Below are 26182 nucleotides of genomic sequence, written 5' to 3'. Positions count from 1 at the left end.
TTATTATTATTATTATTATTATTATTATTATTATTATTATTATTATTATTACCCTCCCAGGAGATGCAGGCAGATAGTGCTGGATGATGATGATGATGATGATGATGATGATGATAGCTTTCCCAGGAGGTGCAGGGAGATGGTGCTGGTTTCTCCTTTTTCTTCCTCCAAAAGGGACCCAGAGCAGCTCACAAATATTAAAAGATCAGTACAATTAAAAACATGGAAGTGTGTGTGTTTGTGTGTGTGTGTGGTTTATCACTCACCAACAGCCACCTGGTTGCTATCCTTGTTGTGTGGTTGTTACCTGCTGCTTCAGTCACATGCTCTCAGCCTCAGAGGAAGCAATGGCAAACCTTCCCATCTTGCCAAGAAAACCCACGATACGTTCACTGCCTTAGAGTCACCAGAAGTTGGAAATGACTTGAAGGCACACTACCACAACAACAGTCTGCTTTTCTGTCCAGGTGCTCAAAGTGTTTTAAAGTGTAAAACAAACTGAAAAGAACAGACAACCCTGACTGGGGACTTTTGCACGCTTTCAAGAGTATGGCATGCCATTTTGAGGGTTTCCCATTTTGGGACTGAGGAGTGTGCGGTCACATCTACTGTAAGGAATCCTTTATATGCTTGCTAGGAAGGATGTCTTGTTGAGATCAGTGGCCTAACTTCCAGGTACACATGTCTAAGGATGTATCTGCACGGCAGAAATAATCCAGTTTGAGCCCACTTTAACTGCCCTGGCTCAGCGCTATGGGATTCTGAGACTGTAGTTTTGTGAGACATTATCCTTCTCTATGAGAGATCACTGGTGACCCAACAAACTACAAATCCCAGAATACCATAGCATTGAGCCATGACAGTTAAAGTGTCTACTGCATTGTGGATGCAGCCTTTGATTGCAGCCCGAGGATCCCATGGAAATCAGTGGGATTTATAAATGCTGAGTTGCTTATAATTGTTTCACCACACAATGAATTTTTAAAAGCCCTACAACTAGTGAATATATTTTCTCGGACACATATGTTGGCTTCAAAGATAGCACATGTGTTCCCTGTTAGCCAAAGTTACTTCAGTTTCTTAGTGAAAATCTATGTGTAAGTAACATGATCTGTGAGTACCTAGATCAACAGAACTGAAGACATTTAAAACTCTGGCACTCTACTGCTTTTTCTCGAAAGGTTTAAAAACTTTTGGTTTGAGCTTGTGGACATTTCTTTTTGGACTTTGTTGTCAATCATGTGTGTCTCCAAGTCATTTTTTACTTACGGTGATCCAAAGGTGAACCTAGCATAGAGTTTTCTTGGCAAATTTCTTGAGAGAGGGTTTGTCATTGCCATCCTCTGAGGCTGAGAGAGTGTGACTTGCCCAAGGTTACCCTGGGTTTTTTTTTTATTCTCAAACGGAGCATTGAACCCTGATCTCTAGAACCATAGCCAAATGCTCAAACCACTACACCATGCTGTCTCTCTCCTTTTTGGACTGCAGGTCTCTAAATCTTCCATGATCTCTGACCATGGTGGCTGGGGGGATTTTGAGAGCTGTAGTCTAGGAAAGGCGCTCTCCCAACTCTAAGTTTGTGTCTGTGTGTACATTAATCTTGTCTTGGGCTGTACACTTTCTATGCCTTGTGAAATTCTCCCACATGCTTCGTAGATTGTGATACTATAAATCATTGCCTACAGCAGCTGTGCTTGATAGTAGTAATGCAGGATACCTCTGCTGCCTCTCTTGTCCTCAACAACATGAGTGGCGATGGCTAGGAGGATTGCGGGAACTGGCTGTTCAGGCCATTTCCTAGTACCTGTGAAAGGATAACAAATCATTGATTTTAAAAATACAGAATTGCTCAAGCAGGCAGTGGGCAGTGATGTGCCAAATTCGGAATGCTGACGTCTCAATGCAAGTTTATTTTATCTGGTACGTATGAGAACATAAGGTACCTGCTAACAGCAGATGCAAATAAACAAATGTTCCTTTGCACAAGGCCAGTGCAGGAGGGTAGGGCTTATCTTTGACACACATGTGCATTTTGGAACCCTAGGGCTTGATTCGGGTCTTTCCTGCATTGTCTAGCAATGATCAGATTTTAAAATCAAAAACAGAAGGATTGCCTTAGGTTATGATCCTGTGGTTTTAGAGGTGAGAATATCTAGTTGAATGTCCTCTTTATGATGAGATCCTTGGAAGCCACCTCCTGACTGTCATGGATGGACCACTGCTGTTGCTTTTGTCCCTTATGACCATGAGAAGACAAAATAATGATGGTGATAATGATAAAGAAGGGTTCTGGGAGTAGCTTTAAATCGTCAGCACCCAACTCCCTTGATGATTCCTCTCAGCCCTGGACCTTGATATCCCTTAGATAACCATTTAAAATGGCTACAACAAGGCCCAGAAAGGAGGAAAGAGATGGCACACTCAGCTTCTGCCCTGCTGATGAGCTCCTGATGGTGCTTTGGATGTCAAGGTTTGTCTGCGTTTTCTCTTTCCCTCCTGGGACCCAGTAGGATTGAACTTTAGGTTAATAGATGGTGAGCCAACATTCATTTCTCTTGGAGAGGTCACTGCAGAGTTTGTCTGCATTTTAACTTTCATACCCCCTTTGCAATGTATTAACTGGCGATTCTGTGCCCAAATAACTGTGTTCAAAAAACTTGGGGAGAGTACAAAAGCACAGTCCCTTTCCACAACACAGAAGAGGGTTTTTTTCCACAACACAGAAGAGGGTTTTGTGATGATGACGACAGAGGTAATGACAACAGAGGAAAGTACTTACATCCATATTTTTTCTTCAGTGGCCTTGATGCCAAGGTGCTGATCTGGTCTTGTGTCTCACTTTATTTTTATAAACTCTTGGGTCTACTCTGTGCTGTAGAAATAATGTAGCCTGCCACCACTTTATCTGCCATAGCTCCGTACTCTGGAATCCTGGAATTTGTAGTTTGTTGTGGCATTGAGCTATGGCAGATAAAGTAGAGTCACTGCATTATTTCTGCAGTCTAGATTAGATCTGGGATTCATATTTGAACCTTTGCACATAGAGGGATTTAAACTTGATGTTTAAATGAACCTTGCTCTTCTCTGTCCCTGTTTCCTAAAAATGTGTGTGACTTAAGCCTGATTTGCTTAACATCTGTGATGTTACCTGCACATTGGCTCATTCACATAAGGAAATCATTGAGTGATCAATATAAACATAGTCATGTATACATTTAGAAACTGAAAAATCAAAAAAACCCTGATCTGTGAATTTGAATAGCAGGAAATGGGTCCTGTTCATCCATTTCTGCATGAGCCTCCCCATGCATCGAGATCAATGTTAGATGCTCTATTCTTTGTCCCATCTTTAAAAGATGTTAGATTGATGGGAACCAGAGGTGGATGTTTCTCAGCAGTAGCCCCAACATCGATCAAGTCCGCCGATGTATAAATTGTCTTTCAAGACATAAAAGACCTCACAAGATATTTTTTACATAAGTTTCAAATAAAACAATAAAATTGCCCAGTCATTTAAAATTAACATACCTCTTAAAAATAACTCTAGGTGAAGTAACTGGTAAAATCCAGACTGAAATATAGTCGTTTTCAAAGTTTTGTAAAAAAACCCTAATAATGATGAAGCCACACAAACTTTGTGAATTTGATACATATGAGGGCCAGTGCTAAGGGGAAAAAAACTCCACTACTGTAGTTCCCATCAGTCTTAACATCTTTTAAAGATGGGATGAAGAGCAGGTTTTCTAACACTCAATGTATGGGAAGCATGTGATGAAGTGTGTGAACCAGACTCATTTCCTCTAGTTGAAATTCAGGTTTTTTGTTTTGTTTTGTTTTTTAAGTTCCAGCAGGTTGCTCTGGTGCTTTATCCACTTTTCAAATACTTCTCTAGGGGCCCGAATAGACAGGCCAAAATAAAGCTGCTTCAGGTCCCTTGGAGGTATGCTGTTTAAATAACACATGCATCCTAAGAGGCCGGAGGCTGCACCAAAGCCATGCTCCAGTCCTAAGGACTGGAGCGTAGCTTTGGCACAGCTTCTGGCCTCTTAAGATGTGTGTGTCATTTAAACAGAAGGGCAATGTGATGGATGATACAAGCCAGGCATCTTGTCATGCAATCCAGTTTCTCCATTGGTGACATTTTAATTCATGTCCTCTCAACCTCAAATTAAGGGCCAGTTGATGCTGAGTTCTACTATGTCCTGGGTTATACCACTTCAGGCTGCAGGTGATGGATCTGTATGCACAAAAATTAGCACATTATGGGAATGTACTAAGCATATATTTCTTTATGGGGTGATATGCAGTGTATTCTGTTTCTTCCTCAAATAAGAGATATTTGAATATCTATATATTCACCTTTTCCTACATGCAGCCTATGGTGCTGGGGCCAGGCAAAATAAATAAATACGACTTGGTTCTGCTGAATATATACATTGACACATTGTGTATGATAGAACTAGAAGTAAAATCACTGAAAACATATCTTTCATTGGACATGAATATCCTGTCTCCAGCTTTTCACTGCTGTCCAACAATAATTCTACAGCGCACTAAAAAACAAAGTGGCCTAAATACTTTAAAGGCACCAGATCCCATCTGATCTAAGAAGCTAATCAGGGCAAGCCTTGGTTAGTACTTGGATGGGAGACCACAAATGAATCCCAGGTGCTGCAGGCTATATTTCAGAGGAAGGACCTGACAAAAACATCTCTGCATATTCCTTGCCTAAGAAAACCTTGTAAAATTCATGGAGTTGCCATACATCAGACAACTTCAAGGCACATATACACATAGTAAACAACACACAACAAACTCTCAAATGTAACAGACAAAAATGGTGATCTGACATAGAGTGAACCATAACAAGAACTGCAATCAGGTAAACTAAAGTAAGGACAGAAGAAAAATGTCACTTAGGTTTGTTTTTGATAAGAATATCTCAGAATTTGCAAATTTCTTCATATTTGGGATATAAAAAAGAAATTGAAATGAATGTAAAAGAAAGTGTAACTGGTTGATTGTAGTGGTTTGAGTGTTGAATTACGACTCTGGACATCAGGGCTCAATTCCCAGTTTGGCCAGTAAACTCACTGGGCGACCTTGGCAAGTCATATGCTCTCAGACTCAGGGGAAGACTACTCCCATTTAACTGCTTAAGTTGTGATCAATCCTGTGAAAAACATATGGTAAAAGTCAGAGGTATTTCATCCATGCTTAGCACCAGGCTTCGAATGTCATTATATAAAATATCTAGAGAGGACAAGTGTGATAAAAATCAGCTAGGGATTTGTTGTTTTACCCATGCATATTTTGTATTTGCAATAGATTAATAAGAAGTGCAGTGTCAACCTTTGAAAGTGTTTTCTGTCCCAGTTACATAACGTCTGAGAAAAAGCACACTTTGAATTTGGCCATGTCATGCTAGGGCAGTTCATTCCTCTAAATATTAGTCAGTGCCACTCCACTTTGTTTTGGCAATAAAAAGTTGGTATGTTTGTAAAAGCTCAACACTGGCACAACTTCAACTGAAACACTACCACTACCCACAAAGTTTTACTTCCGTATGAATTTCATCTGATATGTCTATAATTTCCCTGCTCAGTACACTCCTGTCAATCCGTTTAATGGAAATGAGACAAAACTTGCCATAAACCAGTCATTCCCATCAGCCCTGCATAGAATGTTCAGTGCTAAGAGATTGTGTGGTTTGAAATATTTAAAGGTTCATAACCCTGATGTATTTGGACAGGATGTTCACAGCTAAGAAAAGAAAGAATAAGAAAAATCAGACTTACTGTTTAATGGGTAAGAAACATCTAAGGTTATTTTCACATGTGCAGTTTAAACTGGGACTTGCTTTGACCATTTCATAGCACAGATATGCACTTTAAATTGACCAGAGGGCTCACTTGTGTTACAAATGGCTCTCCTTTACTTTAACCACTACTAGATTCAGGCACTGAAAGAGGGGGAAATGCAGAAAGTGATGTAAGCCTTGCACTTTTGACCTGAAGGGTTACAAAATCAAATAGGAACTCTGTTTCCTGAATGCCCCCAGGGTGAACTGTAATGCTTTGGAATTCAAGTGTTCTAGTAGTCTTTTAAAATACTTTTAGTATTTGTGTTATTTGTTTGTGTTTGTGAAGGTACAAGAAGGTGGACTAGTTGTGAATCCTGCGTCTTTGACTCTGTTATCATCAGACTTTATTCATGAAACTTGCTTCTTTAAAATGGGTTTAACCTTTCAGAGAAAGATGTCCCTAGCTTTTATTAGGCCAGAGGTGGGCACAAGTGTGGTCTGTGGGTTGCCAGTGGCTCATGGAACCCACTTTGCTGGCCTCTGAAACCCACCACCAGTGTCCCAAAGTCTCCAAACCCGGTCGAAGTATTTTTATTAAAAATGTCAGTGTCATTTTTGGGCATTCCCTCCCACACACACACACACACACACACATGCAGAAAACCAAACATATAAATACAGTGGACCCTTGTTATACGCTGGGGTTTGGTTCCAAGATCCCCCGTGGATAACAAAATCGATGGATGCTCAAGTCTCATTAAATATAATGGCAGAGCAAAATGGTGCCCCTTATATAAAATGGAAAATCAAAGTTTGATATTTGAAATTTATACTTTTTTTGAACATTTTAAAACCATGGATGCTGGAATCCGTGTATAAAAAATCCATGTATAAGAAGGGCTGACTGTATACCCCTACTCCATTCCCACAAGCAGCCCAAAGCCCCCCATTTCCCCTAAATCCTTCCATTTCTTCTTCGGTCCCTCTCAAAATGACAACAGAAGTACAGTCAGATCTTTGTATATATGGGGGATCCATTCTGGACCTCAAGTTTCATTGGCCCTAATGGCAGTGTGGCATGTACTTGCCTGCTAGTGTGGTCGTGGTCATGTACTGCCAATAGCTTCAATGGATGCTCACATACGTGGATGGTAGGTCCTCTGATAACAAGGCCCCACTTTAAATATAGTCAGCCCTACGTGTGCATGGATTTTTTTTATCAATGCATTCAACCATCCATGGCTTGAATGAAGAAATAAATATAGATATAATTCCAAAAAGCAAACCTTGTTTTTGCCACTATCTATAAAGCACACAATTTTACTAGGCCATTGTAAATAATGGGACTTGAACATCTACAGATTTTGGTATCTGGGGGAGGGGGGGGGTCCTGGAACCAAACTTCAGTGGATACCAAGGGACCACTGTACTATTATCTAAAGCCAAAATTTGGGGCATAGGCAGGAGAATGACATGAAGTTAGCATGGGGGAATGGTGTGATCACTGGACTAGGACTAAGGAGATTAGGGTCTGAATACCCCACTCGGCCATGGAAACCCATTGGATGACCTTGGGCAAGTCACACTCTGTCAGTCTCAGAGAAGGACAATAGCAACCCCTCCTGAACAAATTATGCCAAGAAAACCCCATTATAAGCTCCCCTCAGGGTTGCCATAATTTGGAAATGATTTGAAGATACACAACAGCAACAACTATACCAACAAAGAAGATGATCTCGATAATTGGTTTTATCCCACTTCCTGACCATGATACCCACTAAATTCATTGGGACATATTTCTTGCTAGGCATAGATAGAACTGTGGTCCTTCTCTTCTAAGTATAAAAGTGCAGCGAGAAACATGTGCAGAGTTTTAAGAAGCTTCAAATTAACCGAAGATAAACCAATGCTGTTATGAATATTATGTAATTTCTTTGCAGTAGCACATGGCATGCTAGTATAATGACCCAATTGAAGTTATATGCAGCAAGCCCTCTCTGCTTCTGACTACACAGCCAGACTTCTGAGAAATTACTGATCAGTGAGTTCATCTTGGCCAATCCTCTCATATAACACCACCTACAAGGTGTAGAAATATCTGGTGTCCCAGATCTGAGCGTGGGCTAAAAATGGAGCCTCTTTTTGGGCCTTTGCCTTGCTCTGGGAATAGCTGCCACTTTAACCATGCAGTCCTGCATGTGTTTTCCCCGAGTTCCATTGAGTTAATTGACATTTACTCCCAGGCAAATGGGTATAGGATTGCCACATGTCAAATTTACAACTCCCTCTCAGCTGCTGGATGAGGACTTCTTTATTCATGACAGCAAATAGGCTCACAGTACAAGCGCTAGTGAAGTTAAGGATGAGGCTTTTTTATATTAAAAAAATCATGATACAAAACAAGTCTGAAGTAAAGAGGGTGTTAAGGACTTAAAAGCCAAAAGGTAAACTTAGGGCCTTGAAAGCCAAATTAAAACATTCATTGTGCCTGGCTGGTTCTGTGTCATGCACCAAAAGTACAAGAGGATGAGGAAATGGTTTATAGCAGTAGTTTGCAAAATGAACCATCAAGTACACTGGGTGAGGGGGGGAGGATCTGAGTAGGTATCACCCATCTTCTAGGGTGTCATCTGATTCATCACTCACACACCCCCAGTGATGCCACTGCCCTGGAGTATTTTGACTCTGGAATTGCCCCAGATTTCCCCCCTTCCTGTTACCTCTGGATACTGTAGTGACACCTGGCAGCTGTCTATACACACGTCCTGCTGTGTTCCCTGCTGCTGTTATGGCTGGCACAAGTTGGTCCTTATGAGGTCAGAAATGAGGCACCGAGCATCAATGGCTAGGCACCTCATTTTGACCTCAGAGGGATTGACTCATGTCAGTGGTGGCGGTGCCAGGTGACACAGTGGAGACATGTGTATAAACAGCCACCCAGCATTGCTACAGAGTGCTAGATTTTCCTGCAAAATTCAGAGAAAATAGTAAATAGTTTTACTCTTTTTAATTATTTTAAACTGGTTTAAGGCAGGGATAGGGTACATTCAGTGTGCAACTGGACCTTGTGAGGACAGTCCACACTACAATCAAGGATTTGGCCCACCTTGTGAAGTCAAGTCACCATGAGGATTGTTGGGGGCAGGCATTCATTTAGTCCATGTAAACATATCATGAGACACAAGGGGCTGTTTTTTGGGGCCAAGTTTTCCTTTAGATAGCAGGGCTATAACCTTCTGTTGTGCATTCTCTGATCTGTTACACAGTTTGGGAAGGGTTAAGCCACTTTACCCCCTGAGCCAGAACAGCAAATGTACCCCTCCATGCAGTTATACAAGTCAAGGGTTCATAGTAACCAGCAGAGCTGTGCTGGCCTCTAAAACAGAAAATCAAAGAATCTTTCTCTGTTGGTGTTAGTACAGGCCAGGTCCAGATGGACCTATAGGGCGCCCTCGTCACATGCTAGGGGTTGGCCGAGGGCGCTGTGCCCACACGTGCCTCAACCCTAGCATGTGACAAGGGTGTCAAAATGGCAGTGCCCTATACAGATGGGTGCCACCATTTTGATACAACGGATGCCTAGCGTCTGCACATCACAGTGCCATAATGATGTCATGAGTGCGCCATTATGGCACCGTAAAAAGAACCCTCTTTTAATGGGTTCTTTTTGCTCAGTGAGGGAGCTGTGCGGTTTCTCCGCTGCGGCTTCCTCGCGGAGTAAACCAGGGTGCCAGCAGACTGCCCTTTTTGGGCGCTCTGTACCGGCCATATTTTACAAAGCAAATGATTGATAAGTTGCTTCCCTTTTGTAATGTCTAAAGCTTGTCTAATGATGGGACACCTGTCTAATGGTGGGGCTGGCCCAGTGAACACTCTTCTCTTCCACCCCAGTATGAGTTAGAAGGGCAGGCCGGTCCTACTTCTCCTAAAATCTGTTGTTCCGACCTTAAAGTACCTGATTTCCAGAGGTATTCCCATCTTTTGTTTCTTTTTGACTAATGCCCAGTATAAACTGGCGCTTTGCACTGATCTGAGGCCGAAATTAAGACTATGTAGGACTGGGCGTCCACATGCACCCAGCCCTACTATCAGTGTGCGGGTGCCATCATTCCACACGCCCCTCCCTACTATTATCTGTGCAGCGCAATGCCCAAACAGCACCATGTCACGCAGACGTCATCATTGTGTGCACCGTAAAAAGAACCCTTTGGGGGTGGAGTTTGTCTGCTATAGTCTCCTCTGGGGGGGAAAGGGGTGGCATCTTGCTGCCCCTTTCTCCAAATCTGTACAGCCCCTGAGTTACATTGACTGAGTTCCTATGTGACTTTATTCCTTCCAAGCCCTGACCCTGGAATAATCTCATTTGACAGGAAGGTGACCACAGCATGCTCATTAGTTTGTTCTCTAGGTATGTATGACAAAAGCAACATTTTGCTACAGCAGTATTTGTTCTTGATTATCAAACCAACCATGGTTGTGTGTTTGTGTGTGTGCACGCACATGCCTTCAAGCACCTAAAGCACCTAGTTTTCTTTGGCAGTCTCCCATCCAAGTACTAAGCAGTAATGATTCTGCTTAGCTTCTAAGATCAGATAGGATCTGTTGCCTTTAGGGTATTTAGTCTTCTCAAAGATGGTATAGTGATGAATAACTGCTATGGAAGCTGGGAATAGCATCCCATCTTTGAGCAATTCAGATACATCTCTCTACCCAATGTGCATGTAGGGAAATAGACTTTAGATGGACCTTGGTTTTACAAAGAATATATTCGCATCTCATTTTGCCTTTACCTTTTGCTCGACAAAAGGTTTGCTTTTTTTCTTCTTCCTATAAGTGGAAAATTGATTTGTATTGAATACATCTGTATGTGCCAGGAAATGAAAATAACCATACATTCCTCCTCCACCTCCTCCTCCTCCACCACCACCACCTCCACAGTTCAGCATGACAAATGTAGTCCATATTTTCTTTTTACTCAATCAACACTGCACTCTGGTTTCTTTCAGACAAGATCTGCGACCAGATTAGTGATGCTGTGCTTGATGCCCATCTGAAGCAAGATCCAAATGCCAAGGTTGCTTGTGGTAAGAGACCAGTTCTTTTAGCAGATCTTGCCTCTCTTCTTCATTGACCAGAAAAATGCTCATTGTTAAAAGAGATGGGATGGGAGAGAAATGGAGGACCCATATATTTCAAGCAGGGATGTAGCTATGTATGGACGAAAATGAGGGAGCTGCCACCAATAAAAGTTTGCTTCCATCAAAATTTTCCTACAGCCCCCAAATTTCTAGCATGACAGTAACATATGTATGCCAACATAGTTAGACAAGATCCCATTGTTATACAACAATGCATAAGCATTGTGTAAGCATTTCTATTCTAGCAGAATGATTCCCAAACATTGGTCTTCCAGATGTTTTGGACTTCAGCTTCTAGAAATCCTTACTGTTAGAAAAACTGGTTGGGCTTCTGGGAACTGAAGTCCAAAACATCTGAAGGACCAAAGTTTGGGAATCGCTGTATAATGTCAGAACAGGGTTTTACCCATAATATTCATCTATTTGTGATATTTATGTTCTGTCTTTCTTCTAAAGAGCCAAGGTAGCACACATTTTTATTTTCACAATAGACTTTTGCAGTAGGTCATGTTGAGAAATAGTGACAGGTTAGTGATAAAGCTTAATAGATATGAAGTCTCTGAAGTCCTTGTCCAACATTCGAATTGTGACACCACACTGACTTGGAATATTTAATTCATGATAGGGATTCAAAAGCCTAAAAGCCCATTGTGTAATTATTTCTCAACCTAACCTAGGGGCAGGGAGATCCTGGGGTCCTCCAGATGGTATCATCCCTGACTATTAGCTGTGCTGCCTTTGACTGATAGGAATTGGAGTCTAACAACAGCTGAAAAGCCACAGGTTCTCTTTCTCTAGCCAAACTCACCTCCTAGGATTGTTGTGAGGATAATCAGAAATCCCAGAGATCAATATACACTGCCCTGAGTTCCTTGGAAGAAGAGAGAGAGAGCATTAGTACATTTTTGAAATCACAGATCACTGTTGTTTATGGTGTGAAAGGGTAGTGAAAATTTCAACCTCAAAAGCTTGTAGAGCAAAGAGCTCACAGAATGGTCTTTTTGCCAATGATTTTTCCACCTCAGTCTCACACGGTTTTCAATGTGTTTCCTTTCCTTTTGGAATGCAAACTGATGTTGTAGCACTTTTGAGACTAACTGAAAGAAAGAAGTTGTCTTAAAGGTTCTACAAGATCCTTTTGCATATTGATATTCCAGACTAACACATTTATTTCTTTCAATTTCCCTTTAGAGACAGTATGTAAAACTGGGATGGTGCTACTCTGTGGCGAGATCACATCCAGAGCTGTAGTGGATTACCAGCAGATCGTCCGAGACACAATTAGGAACATAGGTTATGATGATTCAGCAAAAGGTTAGTGGAAAATAGAAGGATGCAAACTTCAGAATGACATGGCTACTCTGGTTACCCCAAAGCTGTAGAACAAGTCCTTCTCAGTAAAGCTGTTCAATAAAGGAGGAAAGAGGCTGATGCAATTGTGCCTGAGGAATGCTCAAACATTGCCATGAAGTGAACTCCAGCTGCTTTCATAAGGAAGAGAGAAAACTATTTATTGGGCGGGCAAAGGTTATCTCAAGGCTGACGCCATGTGCATCCTTTGTGAGTGTCCCTATGTATTTATGAAAGATTTCACTCCTTTAGTAATGTTGACTGGGATCAAATGGTCTGGAAAACATGTGGCTGGACTGCAGCTCCCACAAGCAGTAGTGAGCATATGTATGGATTCTTGAAGGCAAAACAATGTAGTGATGTTACTTTTGAGTAATTCTGGTGCCCAGTGGCAGCTAGCAATAGTACATGTGCCAGGGTTATGCACAGGATGATCACGTGTGGACATTAAGAATTACTGTGGAGAGCAGAAGTAAATACTCAATTGTATTTTTGGTGTTAACCAAACTTTTAACAAAACAGACAATTTTGGTTTAGCTCATCACATTTCTTAAAGATGTACTATGTAGGAGCCAATACTGTATATGGAAATAATGTGAAGTCAAAAATTATATGATTCTGAGATGAGGAGGCAACAAAGCTTATGACATATGAATGTGTGAAGGAAGGATACTTCTTTAAACATAAAAGTGCAGGCCCTGACATGTTATGATAATCAGGGCTTGATTCCTCAAACTCCTCCTGGGCTGAAATAGTGGTTTCAACACCCATTCCCAAGAAGGCATGTCTGGATTTGTCCATTAGCCAGACTGTGCTTTGAATTTGTCGGGTCTGAACTGGTGAGCACTGAACTAGGATGCTCTGGTGTGCATGGGTTATTAGGCAACTGTAAACTACAGTTACAAACCATGATCAAACTTATGAAGTCTGGTTTGTTTCAACCATGGCTTATCATTATTGCTAAATCCACAATCCTAGCTTGTCCCTGACTTGTTTCTTCAGTTGCCCACCCCGAAACCAGAACCAAAAAAAGGGGAGAAGAGAAACAGATCAGTGGTACATTGCAGCACAGAGCAACAAATGGTGGCTAACCCGAACCATAGTTCAGCATAAAATGCAAATATACTCAGTGCTGCTTCATATCTCAGTTTTTATCACAGCTAAGCAAGGTATTGATATTTAAAAAGATGCTCATTTCTCTGGGGTCATATGTGATTTTGAACAGACAGAAATATCTGTTGTAGAGGCATATTAGAGTTGCCTGCCAGCAGATCTGCTTGTGAACGAGCAACACAGGGTTATCAAAAGGGGTTGCATTACTCAAGCAGTTGGCTGGAGTGCCCTTCCCTCCCACAAGGAGTTAACCCTGGAGTGCTGGGTTTCAAATGGCTGAGAGAAGCTGCCAGAGCCAGTTCAGTACATGAATAAAAGAATGCAGCCTCTCTTTATCTGGCAGACTTGGCCATTTCATTACCAATAGTTCTGTGCTACTCTATGCAACAGCAGAAGGAAAGGGCCATTCATCCCTCCTTCTGGTAATGAACAAACATCTTCAGACACACTTTTGTAGCTTAAAGACTAAAAATAAGACTTTGTAAAGTACAGATGGGGACCAATATCCTTTCCTGCAAAATAAAGGAGGTTTGACTCAAAAGGTCCTGTTAGCTGAATGCATTGGTTCTTATGCAGTGGTTCTCAACCTTCCTAATGCCACGACCCTTTAATACAGTTCCTCATGTTGTGGTGACCCCCAACCATACAATTATTTTCATTGCTACATGCAAATATGTGTTGTCCGACAGTCTTATGTGACCCCTGTGAAAGGGTCATTCGACCCCCAAAGGGGTCCCGATCCACAGGTTGGGAACCACTGTTCTTATGGTTTTCACTTGTAACAAAATATGCTTTTCCATGCCTTGGTACCTTTGTAACATCTTGTAGTGCTGCCTTTTTTCAGTGGACATTATCAGACAAGGGAAATTGAAAGTATAATCCAATGGCAATCCGAACACAAACATGGGATTTAACGTTATTGCGTGATAGACCACCACATGCAATTTTGAGCAATGGGAAGTCAGTTCGAACGCAATCATAGAGATTCACGTTATTGATCACACTGAATTTTGGGCAATGGCAAGCTATTTTCGGGCAATGGGAAGTCAGTTCGAATGCAATTCGAATTCATGTAAATTTGCTGAACTATCAAATTCACATGAATGCATTCTGGCCCCACTTTCTTTTCATTCGAAATTAAGAGAAATTCCTCCCGTGTGATAAACTCCAGTAACAATCAATGGTGAGAATCAAATGACCATCAAGATGTTGTTGGACTGCAGCTCCAAGCATTCCTCATCCTTGGCTATGCTGGCTAAGGCTCCTGGGACTTACAGTCCAACAGGATCTGGAAAACCACATGAATCCCATCCTTGAGGTATACAGATGCATGGGAAGTGAGCTAAACATTTTCATATCATCTCCATGTGCTAACTGTGTGCCTAGAGGCAAACTTATAAATACTTCTCATTTAAATAAGAATGCAGTACATATCATCAAAATGGAGATGCTCTTGATAAATGAAGAACAGCCTTCTGTAAAGTAGGACCCATAACCATCCCATTCAGAGACAAACTACATGTTATGTAGGAGAGCTGCAGTTTTCCAGATTTAGAAAACAAATAAACCAATAGCTCCCTACAGATGAATTTCACTTTGTTTTGAGCAACGAAGTTAGCTAACCCTATCCCTTGTAATTTGGTATCTTCCCTGCTCCCATGGGATAACTGCAGTTCCAGGATCTTTGTCCTTCACAGGACATGCAGCAGCTTATGAATTTGTGCACTTTTGGTCACAAAAACAACATAACGAAAAAAAAAATGGATTATGCATGCATCATCATACATTCTGCAGCTCAGAATAAATTGGCTGTCACCCAAGTCTGCATTTCAGGGTTTGTTAAAAGTCCAGTCATGGGTTTTCCTTTTCACTTACAGTTGAATCAGCAAGATTTGATACGAGAGGGGTCAGATTTGTTGTTCATAGTTTTGCCCTGTTCTCATAAAAAGTGAATGAGGGAATTCTAATTTTAGTAATAGAAGCAGCCCAGTTTTATCACAGTGAAGCTCTCTCTATTATCTCTTTACTCTCTTATCACTTCAGATATGAATGTCTGATCTATGCTATAGCCTACAGAAATTTTAAGCTTTTTGTCTTGCTCACTTTTAAAGTGCTCAAGGCATAGGACTTTGATGTTTCTATTGTTTTGAAAATATCCCAGTCAATCAATAATCTTACTAAGCACTCTTTCTATTTGGAATAGATAGGCATTTATTGTAACATAAGGTTCTCTTTGTGGCTCAAGCAAATAAATTTTACAATATTTGGTTATAAAACAGGACATAAAAATAACGTAATAGATAACAAAAAACCAAAAGGAACCCACAAACTTAAAAAATGTGTTTTTAACTACTACTACAACTACTACTATTGTTGTTGTTGTTCTGTTTTCTCCCAAATTTGAAAGACAAAGTGGCTTACAAATTAAAACAAACAAACAAAAACAAACAACTGAGAGGTCCAAACTACAAGCATTGTTTAAAGGCCCTGTTGAATAAAAGGTCTTCACCTTGTGCTTAATGGTCCACAAAGGTGGTGGCTATTTTCTCTAGGAAGTTTGATTTATTTCTTGGGTGCACTATAGAAATGCTTTTTTGTCTTGTAGTAAATCCAAATGAAATCACTTCATATACAGAGGCACTCAGAGTTGGGCCTCTCAGAAGATCCCAAGGATTGTAAGATATGACGAGAAAAGCAGTATTTTAGATAATCCAGTCAAGTATTTAACTCGAACTTTAAAAAGATAATTTTGGTTGTTGTTGTTATTATCCACCCTTGAGTCGATCTTGACCCCTGAGGACCCTGTAGATGAGACATCTCCAAGTCTCCTTGTCATCCATTGCTCAGTCCAGTTCCTGCAAATTAATATCCATGACCTCTTTTATAGACTCCATCCATCTAGGGTTCAGACTTCCTCTCTTTCTGGTTCCCTCCACCTTTTCTAGCATTATTATTTTTTCCAGTGAGTTGTGCCTTCTCATGTTGTGACCAACGTACGACAACCTTAGTGAATACCAACATTTTGAAATGGGCCTTGAAACAAATTGTGACAAAGCACTGCTTGAATATGGTCAGATTTTGCAGTCCGAGGTCTAAATCTGCACTGCAGAAATAATACAGTTCGACACAGTTTTAACTGCCATAGCTGAATGCTATGGAATTCTGGGATTTGTAGTTTATTGGGGCACACCAGAACTCTGAGTGAGAGAGAAAGCTAAATATCTCACAAAACTAATAATCCCAGAATTTCATAGCACTGAGCCATGGCAGTGATGTCAAACTGCATTATTTCTGCAGTGCAGATGCAGCCCCAGCTAGTAGTCAGCTAGGCCTATTTTGGTCCAATTGTAAGTTGATAGTTTTTCATCAGTCCTGCTTTGCTTTTCCCTTTGTTGATGTTCACACCTTCTTTAAAACTAGAACCTTTAAACTCTGTTAGGGAAATATCTGTGTGCCCCAATAAAGATGCTCTCTGCAATCCTGCTAAACATGTCATTTTTAAAAAAGATGAAAATAAGTGATTATGCTTTGGAATTCTGCTCCACAGGCTTTGACTACAAAACTTGCAATGTACTCGTGGCATTGGAACAACAGTCACCTGATATTGCCCAGGGTGTTCATCTGCACAGGACTGAAGAAGAAGTTGGTGCAGGAGACCAGGTAATCCCTGTTCCCAGTAGCTCACAGATGCCACTTATAGTCCCTTCTCTGGACTGTTTAGCGTCAGGTACTACTAAGTAGCTATGATTCAATCCCTGTAGTGCATTCAGGAATCAAGCCCCTAGTATAGGGAAAACATTTTACAAGAAACTGGACCCATAGGTGCCAGGGCCACATCTGGCCTCTGAGTACATTGACTTTCCTCCCTTACTTGCAGCTGCCAAGTCAGAATATTGCTATGTAATCTGAAGGCTATTTGGCTGCAATGTGTGTCACCCCATTGACAGACAGGGTTGATTTGGCTGATCTGGCTGGCTATGGGGGTGTCCCTTCATCACTCCATGTGCACCCCTCCTGAAGCTGCTCCTGAAGGTGGAAACGGATTACTATTCCAGACAGAAGGAGCTGTCTAGATGAAGTGCAAATACTCAGCCTCAAGTTGGCTGTTGACTGTGTAGGTCAGCCCTAAAGTGATACAGTAATTAAGCACATGCTTCTTAGAAGCTGTCTTGCACTCCAATAATTTGTGGCTGGTGCTCATAAAGTGTAACAACATTGGAGAGTAGGACCAATTTTGGAAAAGTATTCAGGATTTGCTCCTAAAGGTTGTTTCAAGATTTTGGGCTGGCAGAAACAGTTTCTAGACTACTAGGGAGATACATATATGTAGCTTGTGAATAGTACCTATGTTTGTGTTTGTTTTCTATCTACTCAGAATATACATTTGTAAATATCAGTAGGCAATAATGAAAGGAAAATCACCAGCATTTTCTCCTTGCACGAATGTGTGAGATGGCAAGATATTAGAGTACAGTAGGAAACATCGGATTATGAGTGGGAAGAGTCTCATGAAGAGAGTAAAATGATAAATGAAGTAATAAAGAAATTGCCCTCCTGTTGTGGTTGCTGAAAATTTGTTTCCCCATTGTAGGGCCTGATGTTTGGCTATGCAACAGATGAGACAGAAGAATGCATGCCCCTGACCATTATGCTTGCTCACAAACTGAATGCCAAAATGGCTGAACTAAGGCGCTGTGGTGTTCTCCCTTGGCTAAGACCCGACTCCAAAACCCAGGTACACACTATGATTTCATTTCTTTCTACCATTTGTATTAGGACCAAGACATGTGGCCACCTTTGAATGCCTGAAAATAGGATAAAGAAGTAAAGAAGTGTACACAGTGCAGGGCTGAGAGATCCAACAACAGTCTAATCATATATACCATCAATGGCTAGTATTTATACAATTAAAAAAACTGATCATGGGTTCATCTGACAGCAGTAAAGGCTGGTTTCCTTAGCTCTGGGACATTAACATTGTACACCCCTTACTAAAACTCTGGCACCCTTTGCCTTACAAGTCTCTGTACTCAGCTTAAGCCATTCTTGCCAGTTAGGCCACATAGCATAGCTGTTGCTATTGTTGGATACAAAGTCACCACACTGGCTCAAGCCACATATGTCAAACCAAGACTGCCATTTTGTTTTCTACTCTGGTTGCAGGGAAGTAGGGCCTCTGTTGGATGCCATGTGGCCAATTCCAGTAGCTGTGATCTTAGAGATTCGCGCAAGTAGAGCTCAAGTGATAGCACAGTAATCCCATCCCTGTCCCAGGAAATGTTATTGAGGTTTCAGGGGGTGGGAGGAGGCTGCATTGAGTTACTTGTGACAACAGTAGTCTTCAAGGCCAGCTTGGCTGGCTATATGTGGCTCTCCAGACAGTGCTGAGTCTAGAAGCACTCCCAGGTACACAGCTGGGCCATTCAGCACGACTCAGATCAGCTATCATCCTGAATCTCCATCTTACTTGGGCCTGATACAGACAGCCAAAATAAAGCTGCTTCGAGTCACTTTGGAGGTATGCTGTTTAAATGATACATGCATCCTAAGAGTCCAGAAGCTGCACCAAAGCCACACTCCAGTCCTAAGGACTGGAGTGCAGCTTTGGTGCAGCTTCCAGACTCTTAGGACGCATGCATCATCGAAACACCATACCTCCAAAGTGACTTGAAGCAGCTTTATTTTGGCTGTCTGTATAGGGCCTTGGATTTGTTTTCCACTTGTTGTCTTTCCTCCAGAATGTTACAACATTGTAAAGCAGCATGTTTCTTTGAATGAAAATTTATCCTTTTATTTTTTAAATTTATTTTGCATTGGGAGCTAAGCTCCCACTGGAGAAAAAGAAAAGACAAATCAGTGGGTGATTTCAGCAAAGGGGTATTTCTGACATAGTCATAAAGAAAATGAAGATTCTTTGTATATTTTCAACATCTAACTGCTTTTTAGCCCATAGCTTCAAAAAGTGTAGAATTAAACTGAAACATTTAGAAGGACATCTGTAGATTGGTATGGAGAACTTTTGGCCTACCACATGCTTGTGACTAAAACTTGCATACTCCTTTTTTCATCAGCCATGCTAGAAGGTCCTAAAGTTAGGGAGTGTGGACAGTTCCTTGCCCCTGCTGCAGATGTTTATTTGTCTTTAAGCTTGTTATTATTATTAGATTATTATTTGTCTCTAAACTTGAATTGAATATCTTAGCAATGATACTAAATTTCAGTTTTGTCAGTGGAAAGACATTTGTGAAATGGGTCTTTGCAATTGTATTTAATTATTCACATATATCTTGCCTTTTCCTCACTGACTGGGACTCAAGGAGGTTTATAAAAATTAGAAGTAGAGAAAAAAATGCATGCACCACCAAAAAGTTATTGTTAAAATATGATTAAAGTGTCTGTAGAAAAGGAAACAGATAAAAATTCATAGTACACTATTTAAACCACTTGCAGTCTTAACCCAAGAGTCTGTTGGATCAGAAAGGTTTTCTGCTGCCAGTAGAAAAACATTATGGAGAGAGCCACCCTGGCCTCTCAAATGCCTGAGAGTAGCTACTGAAAAGGCACTCTACAATTCCTTTCCCTACCCCACCCCCCTGTGACCTATGAGGACCTTCCTCTGAACTCTGTGCAATGGGGTGCAGATAGATATCTGCTGTGGGAAGGAGGAATCACCTTACACAGGCAAAAATACTTCTTGCAAGTGGAATTCTATTTCTACATGATGCCTATGTTTGTTTGGCAGAACACCTGCTTTTAATTGAAAATTTCACGCTCTGATATTGACAGGTCGAGGGGTGTGTGTGCAGAGAGACCCAAAATGATTGTATCATTTCAGGGGGTCTGAAATTATTTGAAAATATCAGATAGAATTTAGTGGGTGGTAGTCTTGTCTTTTCTTTCTTTCACATTTCCTCTTCTTACCACATCTTCATTCACTTGCAGATCACAGTTCAGTATGTCCAAAAAGATGGCGTTGTTATCCCAGTGCGTGTTCATACTATCGTCATCTCAGTGCAGCACGATGAAACCATCTCTCTGGAGGCCATGCGCAAGGCCCTGAAGGAGCATGTTATCAGGGCCGTAGTTCCAGCCAGATACTTGGATGACAAAACAGTTTACCATCTTCAGCCTAGTGGCCGGTTTGTTATCGGTGGCCCCCAGGTGTGTGTTCACTCTTTTGATTCTGGATTTGGATGGTGGGGGACGCTGTCATTGCCTCTCTCAGGCATTTCTGAACTATTTATTATTATTATTTCTGAACTACAGGAGTCACACATTTATGCTGCAACAGTGTTTCTGATTTATTTCCTTTTTGTTAGCTAAGGCACATACGTCCCCAATTAAATCTGAGAGCAGTTCACTCCCAAAGTCACATACTAAAAAGTAAACAAGACTCACCTGAACTATATAGGTTTTAAAATATTCCCATTCTAAGACTCCACATAACATTTGTGTGCTATAAAAGATTCTGGGAATTAAACTGATACATTGAGAATGTGGAATCTTCTAGGCATAAAACAGACCACAACTAGCCAACGTGCATAAAAATTTAAGAAGAGAATGCAAATCTGAACATGTAAAGTTTAGCTTTAGACACTCCACTTTGCCACTTAATATTCCCCCCCCCCCGCGAAAATTTGATTGAATTGCCAAAATAGAAGTCTTCATTAGAACTAAATTGTTAGTGTGCTTACTTCACATATAAACTAATCATGGACTTGATCATATTTCATTATGTTGGATGTCTCCTAAATGTACCTTGTACCAGCAAAAAATGTCTAGTTTCTGCTCCATAAAGTGAGCTGCATGCAGTATATTTGATACTATGTACAGCTGCCTTCATCCCACACTCTTCCTGCTTCTTGCAGTATAGATCAAACATTCTCATGCTCAGCATTTGTGGTCATATAAGTGAGATTCTACTGGTTGTTGTCATAATATTATAATGTTATATATTCATTTTCCACTAATGGAGCCAGTTTATTCCCCATTGTTAGACACTACTTCTGTGCAAATTATTCATCACTGAGCAAAAGATACTGCATTGCAGGCATACAGTGCTCACTTCCTGTCCTCTCTTTGCAGGGCCTAGGAATCAATAAGGTGATAATTTTCCTTTGCCAGTTCTGTGAAACTGGGTATCAGTTGTATACAATGCCTCAGTGTCAAAGCCCTCCATATACACTGTATTCATAATCGCAAGCGAGTGCATCTTACCCAGCAATTGTTTCATATTTCTCAGGATGTACTTGCACAAAGCAGCTGACGTACTATAGCTGCATTAAGCCAACACGTCCTATTAGCAGAGCTATCACAGCCTGAGATAAGGCTTAATTTCAAGATCTTTGGTGCTGCATTCATTAACATATGTTTCTTCATATTCCTTACTTTAAGTAGAAAGCCTCTTCTGAGAAATGTGCTAGGATACATATGCAGAATGCTGGCTAGGCTGATTGGGTTTTACTTTTTCTCTGTGTGCATTGAGAATGCACTGTTGAGCATATTGGGCTCATTGTCCATCTCTGAAGATAATTTACACCAGTGGAACACTCTTCTACTGTTATGGATAATCTCATTTATGAACTGCAGGCGAGCTTCTGGAGAGTTCCAGAGTTTCTCCTAAATACAGTTTGAAATCCATTGCTCTAACAGTCATACCAAGACGTTTCTTACATATGACCTTCTCCTAGGAAGTATTTTGAAAATCATCCACAGTTTGGCCTTCTCCAGAAATGACAGAAAACGTTGAATTTTCTGGGAGTACTAAAGTTCTTTCCTTTCAGATTCTGATCAGTTGACTTCCTTCATCAGCTTTAGAAGGCTTGTCAAAATGCCCCCCCCACCCCCCAGTTTGGCCAGGCCTTTCGTATCTGCTGTTTTAAAAAAAACAGCCATTGTAGCTTTTTTGTTCATAATGCTTATCTTGCTGCTTAAAAAATGTTGTATGTTTATGGTGGAGCCTTGTAACAGAGAAACAGTGTATAATATTATTCACAGACCTATAACTTTGCTCTTGCCCTCCAAATTCAGAGATGTCCCACTGATAGTGTTTACAGATAATCTGCTTAGGGTCTTGCATAGTTAATGTTTCATAGCACACAGTTAAAGGCATCATTGGCATAACTTTAACACATTGATCCAAAAGTGAGTGAAGTACACTTGACTAAAGCAGCTTTGCCTAATTGAAACCATCCAGATATTTTGTGTTTTAATTCCCATTAGTTTCAGCCATCTTGACTGGTGGTCAGGCATGATGGGAATTTCAGGCCCAAACATCTGGGATGCAACAGGTTGAGGGCTAAAGAGACAATCTGCTGCACCTTTCCAGTTCAATTTCTTTTGTGCCTTTTTGATAAATAGCTTCCACTTGATAAACTTTCCAAAATGATTGTCAGACAAAAAGGTTGATGTAGCATTTGCTTTTGCAGGGTGATGCTGGAGTTACTGGCCGGAAGATCATTGTGGATACTTACGGTGGATGGGGAGCCCATGGAGGAGGAGCTTTTTCAGGAAAAGACTACACCAAGGTTGATCGGTCGGCAGCATATGCAGCCCGGTGGGTCGCCAAATCCTTGGTGAAAGCAGGACTGTGCCGTCGTGTGCTGGTCCAAGTAAGTTTCATTTTGTCTTCTTCATCACTTTCTGATTTCACAGCTATAGCTGTTAGGACAGATGTGTCACAAAACATGGCCTACATCTCTCCACTTCCCAAATGCATAATTATGGGCATCATGTAATATACAGTGGACCCTTGTTATACGCTGGGGTTTGGTTCCAAGATCCCCTGTGTATAACAAAATCCGTGTATGCTCAAGTCCCATTAAATATAATGACATAGCAAAATGGTGTCCCTTATAAAAAATGGAAAATCAAAGTAAATTTATACTTTTTTGGAACATTTTCAAACCATGTATGCTTAAGTCCGTGTATAAAAAATCCGTGTATAAGAAGGGCCGACTGTATTCGCACTGTAACATGCCTTGCAAAACTTTTTTACCTTTCTTTTTCAGGAAACTTACAGCTTAATATTCACACATTTTATTCTCTGACTTGATTAGAAATGAGGACCTTTTGGCCCAACACATGTTCTGTACTGTACTGTATGGTACTGTACTGTACAACTGCTACCATGTTCTACTATTGGTTGCCAGGAGTGATAGCCAGATGTGTAGACCGATCTGGAGGGCCAAAGATTCTCCAACCCTGGTGGAAGTGTCACTTATGATAGAATGAAAACCAAAGGTGGGGTTGCCTTTCTAGTGTAAGCCCTATATCTCCACCAGGTAGTTCTGCCTTGGAAAGGTGACATTAAGAGTGTTATTTTTTTGCGGCACCCCTATCTAATAGGTTAACACATACCAACCTGTATTGGATCATAGTTTATTTATTTATTTATGGTATTTATACCCCGCCCTTCAGCCTTAAAGGCTATCAGAGCAGCTAATAGTGCATTGGATAAAGTCACTACTTAATAGAGTGGTGTTACCTGTTGGATAGCTGCTCTCCAGTGTCTCAGATAGAGGCCTTTCGTACTTAGGGTAATCACTTTTAAGATTTATTTATCACTTTTAAGAATATTCAGAGCATTTTTACTGCACTATCTATGCAGTTCTTAATAATCCTGTAATGGGGTGACAGTACCAAACCATGACGGTTTAACTTTGCCCATTCATTTTGCTTTTTAATATTAGGCCCTTCCTTCCCAATTTCACCACAAGTGTGGCAGTTTGCATTTTAATATATGGAAGTGCTTCCAATATGTACTGTTGGATCCTTTGCTAGAGCCCTTTCCCAGAAGCAAGGGTGGTGGTCTAGGTCCAGGTCCAAAACAGTCCTAAATGCGATGTCTTTTGACATACAGGTTTCCTATGCCATTGGGGTGGCTGAGCCACTCTCCATCTCACTGTTCACTTATGGCACCTCCACAAGACCTGAGCAAGAGCTGCTGAACATTGTGCACCAGAATTTTGACCTTCGACCTGGAGCCATCGTCAAGTAAGCACTTTACAAAATACCTTTCTCTATGTGATGGAGACATCTATTATCCTATTGAAAGTTTAAGCATCCAAAAGTATCTACTACTGAGAATTTCCATTACTGAGAAGACAAACAGTGGATGCATATATTAACAATAAGAATTTCTTACGTACCTTTCCCCCAGTGATCTCATGGTGGTATATAAGGTCCCCCTCCTCCCTATGTTTATCCTCACAACAACACTGTGAAGTAGGTCAGCGTGAGAGAGAGAGCGAGAGCGAGTAATCAGCTCAGGGTTAACCAGCATATTTTGTGTCTTAGTTAGGACTAGGACCTGGACCTCTCAGTCTGACAATCTGACTGATTTCTCAGCCTTGCATCAGAATGACTCCTAGTGTCTCCTAGTCTGGTTGCCTTCAAAAGCATAAAGCTGTATCCAGAATAGTCACATCCTCACTGAAATGGGGGTGAGTTATACTATCCACCCTCCTAATCCATACCTTTTCTGTTCCTCAGCCAGAGAGATTCTGCTGCTGCTGCTTTTGTATGTGCAGAATTTGCTGTCTGTGAGGGCTCCAGATTCATGATCAAAATGGAACTAGCAGATCTTTTACAGCTCATGGCATTAGGCCAGCAGAGTAGGGAGTCCTACTTTCAAACACAAGTTCTGACCAGGTGGCAGATTTACAAGGGGTTACAACAAATTTACTAATAAGAAAGAGCTCCCTTTTGGATAGAAGCTGGGAGCCCTCCAAACCAACTGATAATAAGATCCACACAGGAAAATACTGCATTTGCAAGGAAAGGTTTTCCTTTACCTACTTTCCTGCAAGCACCCACAAGTGATCCATATAGTTATGATTCTATTCTAAGAAATAAGCTGATGCAAATGCATCCTATAGATTTCCCCATAAATATCCAGGTCCATTGCCATGTGCATGACAGCTGTTTCCTCTGACAGATATGTGGCAAGTAGCTCAGTAAGCAGGCATCTTTAGCTTTCAAAGCAGTACTTGCAGCTGCTGTGAAACATCTCTTTTCTTTCAGGCAGTCTGCACACCATGAAAAAAAACAGTAAACTGACTTGTCATAATTTTATACTCTGTTAATTACTTTCTTCTTGTTCTCCTCCTCCTCCTTCCCCACATTAAATAATTAGAGATCTGGATTTGAGGAAACCGATCTATCAGAAGACTGCCTGTTACGGTCACTTTGGAAGAAGTGAATTCTCTTGGGAAGTACCCAAGAAACTGGCTTTTTAACCATCTTGGGCCCAACCCTTAATCTTAAAGGGAAATGGATTTCACTACAAAGGGTGCTTCCACTCATCTACGTTGAGAAAATGGAAAAAGGATCTTTTCATAGAAATTACCACCATTTGTATTCTCAGCTTCTCAACCCACATGATAAATATGCAGAGGGATACCATTTTTATTTCTCCTTTTGCTGCTAATTTTTTTGGTTCTGCTTAGAAAGATGACAGAGAACCTGGACTCCCAATCAAACACTAGAATACTGACCTACAGCCCAATGCCTCTCTCTTCATATACGCAAATGGGAAACCAGATTCCCTCAAGTTCAAGAAGCTTATTCATTGTTACTGGATAATTAGAAATTCCGTGGACCATTTTTCTTAGTGGAATTGGTACTGCAAGGACCTGGTAGGCTCTTGATGTGGAGGAAGATTATTGGCCTATAACCGAGTCTTATCTTATCCAAAGGGTTTTGTCAGGCTTTAAATATTAATTTCCAGCTGTCTGCTGTTACAGTAATTTTTTTTAAAGTCAGAATGTTTAGTTTT

General features: G+C 40.9%; 1 protein-coding gene across 2 annotated transcripts in view; it reads left to right on the top strand.

The window, feature by feature from the left end:
* Positions 1 to 26182, top strand: part of MAT1A (methionine adenosyltransferase 1A) — a 27428-nt gene extending 1246 nt beyond the window's left edge. The window contains exons 2-9 of one of the 2 annotated variants that reach the window (XM_042458197.1): positions 10810 to 10887; positions 12133 to 12255; positions 16952 to 17064; positions 17996 to 18139; positions 20347 to 20565; positions 22833 to 23015; positions 24266 to 24399; positions 25541 to 26182. In XM_042458197.1, the coding sequence (XP_042314131.1) occupies positions 10810 to 10887; positions 12133 to 12255; positions 16952 to 17064; positions 17996 to 18139; positions 20347 to 20565; positions 22833 to 23015; positions 24266 to 24399; positions 25541 to 25643 (1097 nt within the window). In that variant the 3' untranslated portion in view covers positions 25644 to 26182. Of the gene's footprint in view, positions 1 to 10809; positions 10888 to 12132; positions 12256 to 12375; positions 12502 to 16911; positions 17065 to 17995; positions 18140 to 20346; positions 20566 to 22832; positions 23016 to 24265; positions 24400 to 25540 lie in introns of those variants that run through there. The other variant, XM_042458198.1, reaches the window with a different exon arrangement.

This window comes from Sceloporus undulatus, chromosome 3 (assembly GCF_019175285.1).
Source record: "Sceloporus undulatus isolate JIND9_A2432 ecotype Alabama chromosome 3, SceUnd_v1.1, whole genome shotgun sequence".
Classification (NCBI taxonomy): Eukaryota; Metazoa; Chordata; class Lepidosauria; order Squamata; family Phrynosomatidae; genus Sceloporus; species Sceloporus undulatus.
This window is presented reverse-complemented; position numbering and strand designations above follow the sequence as displayed.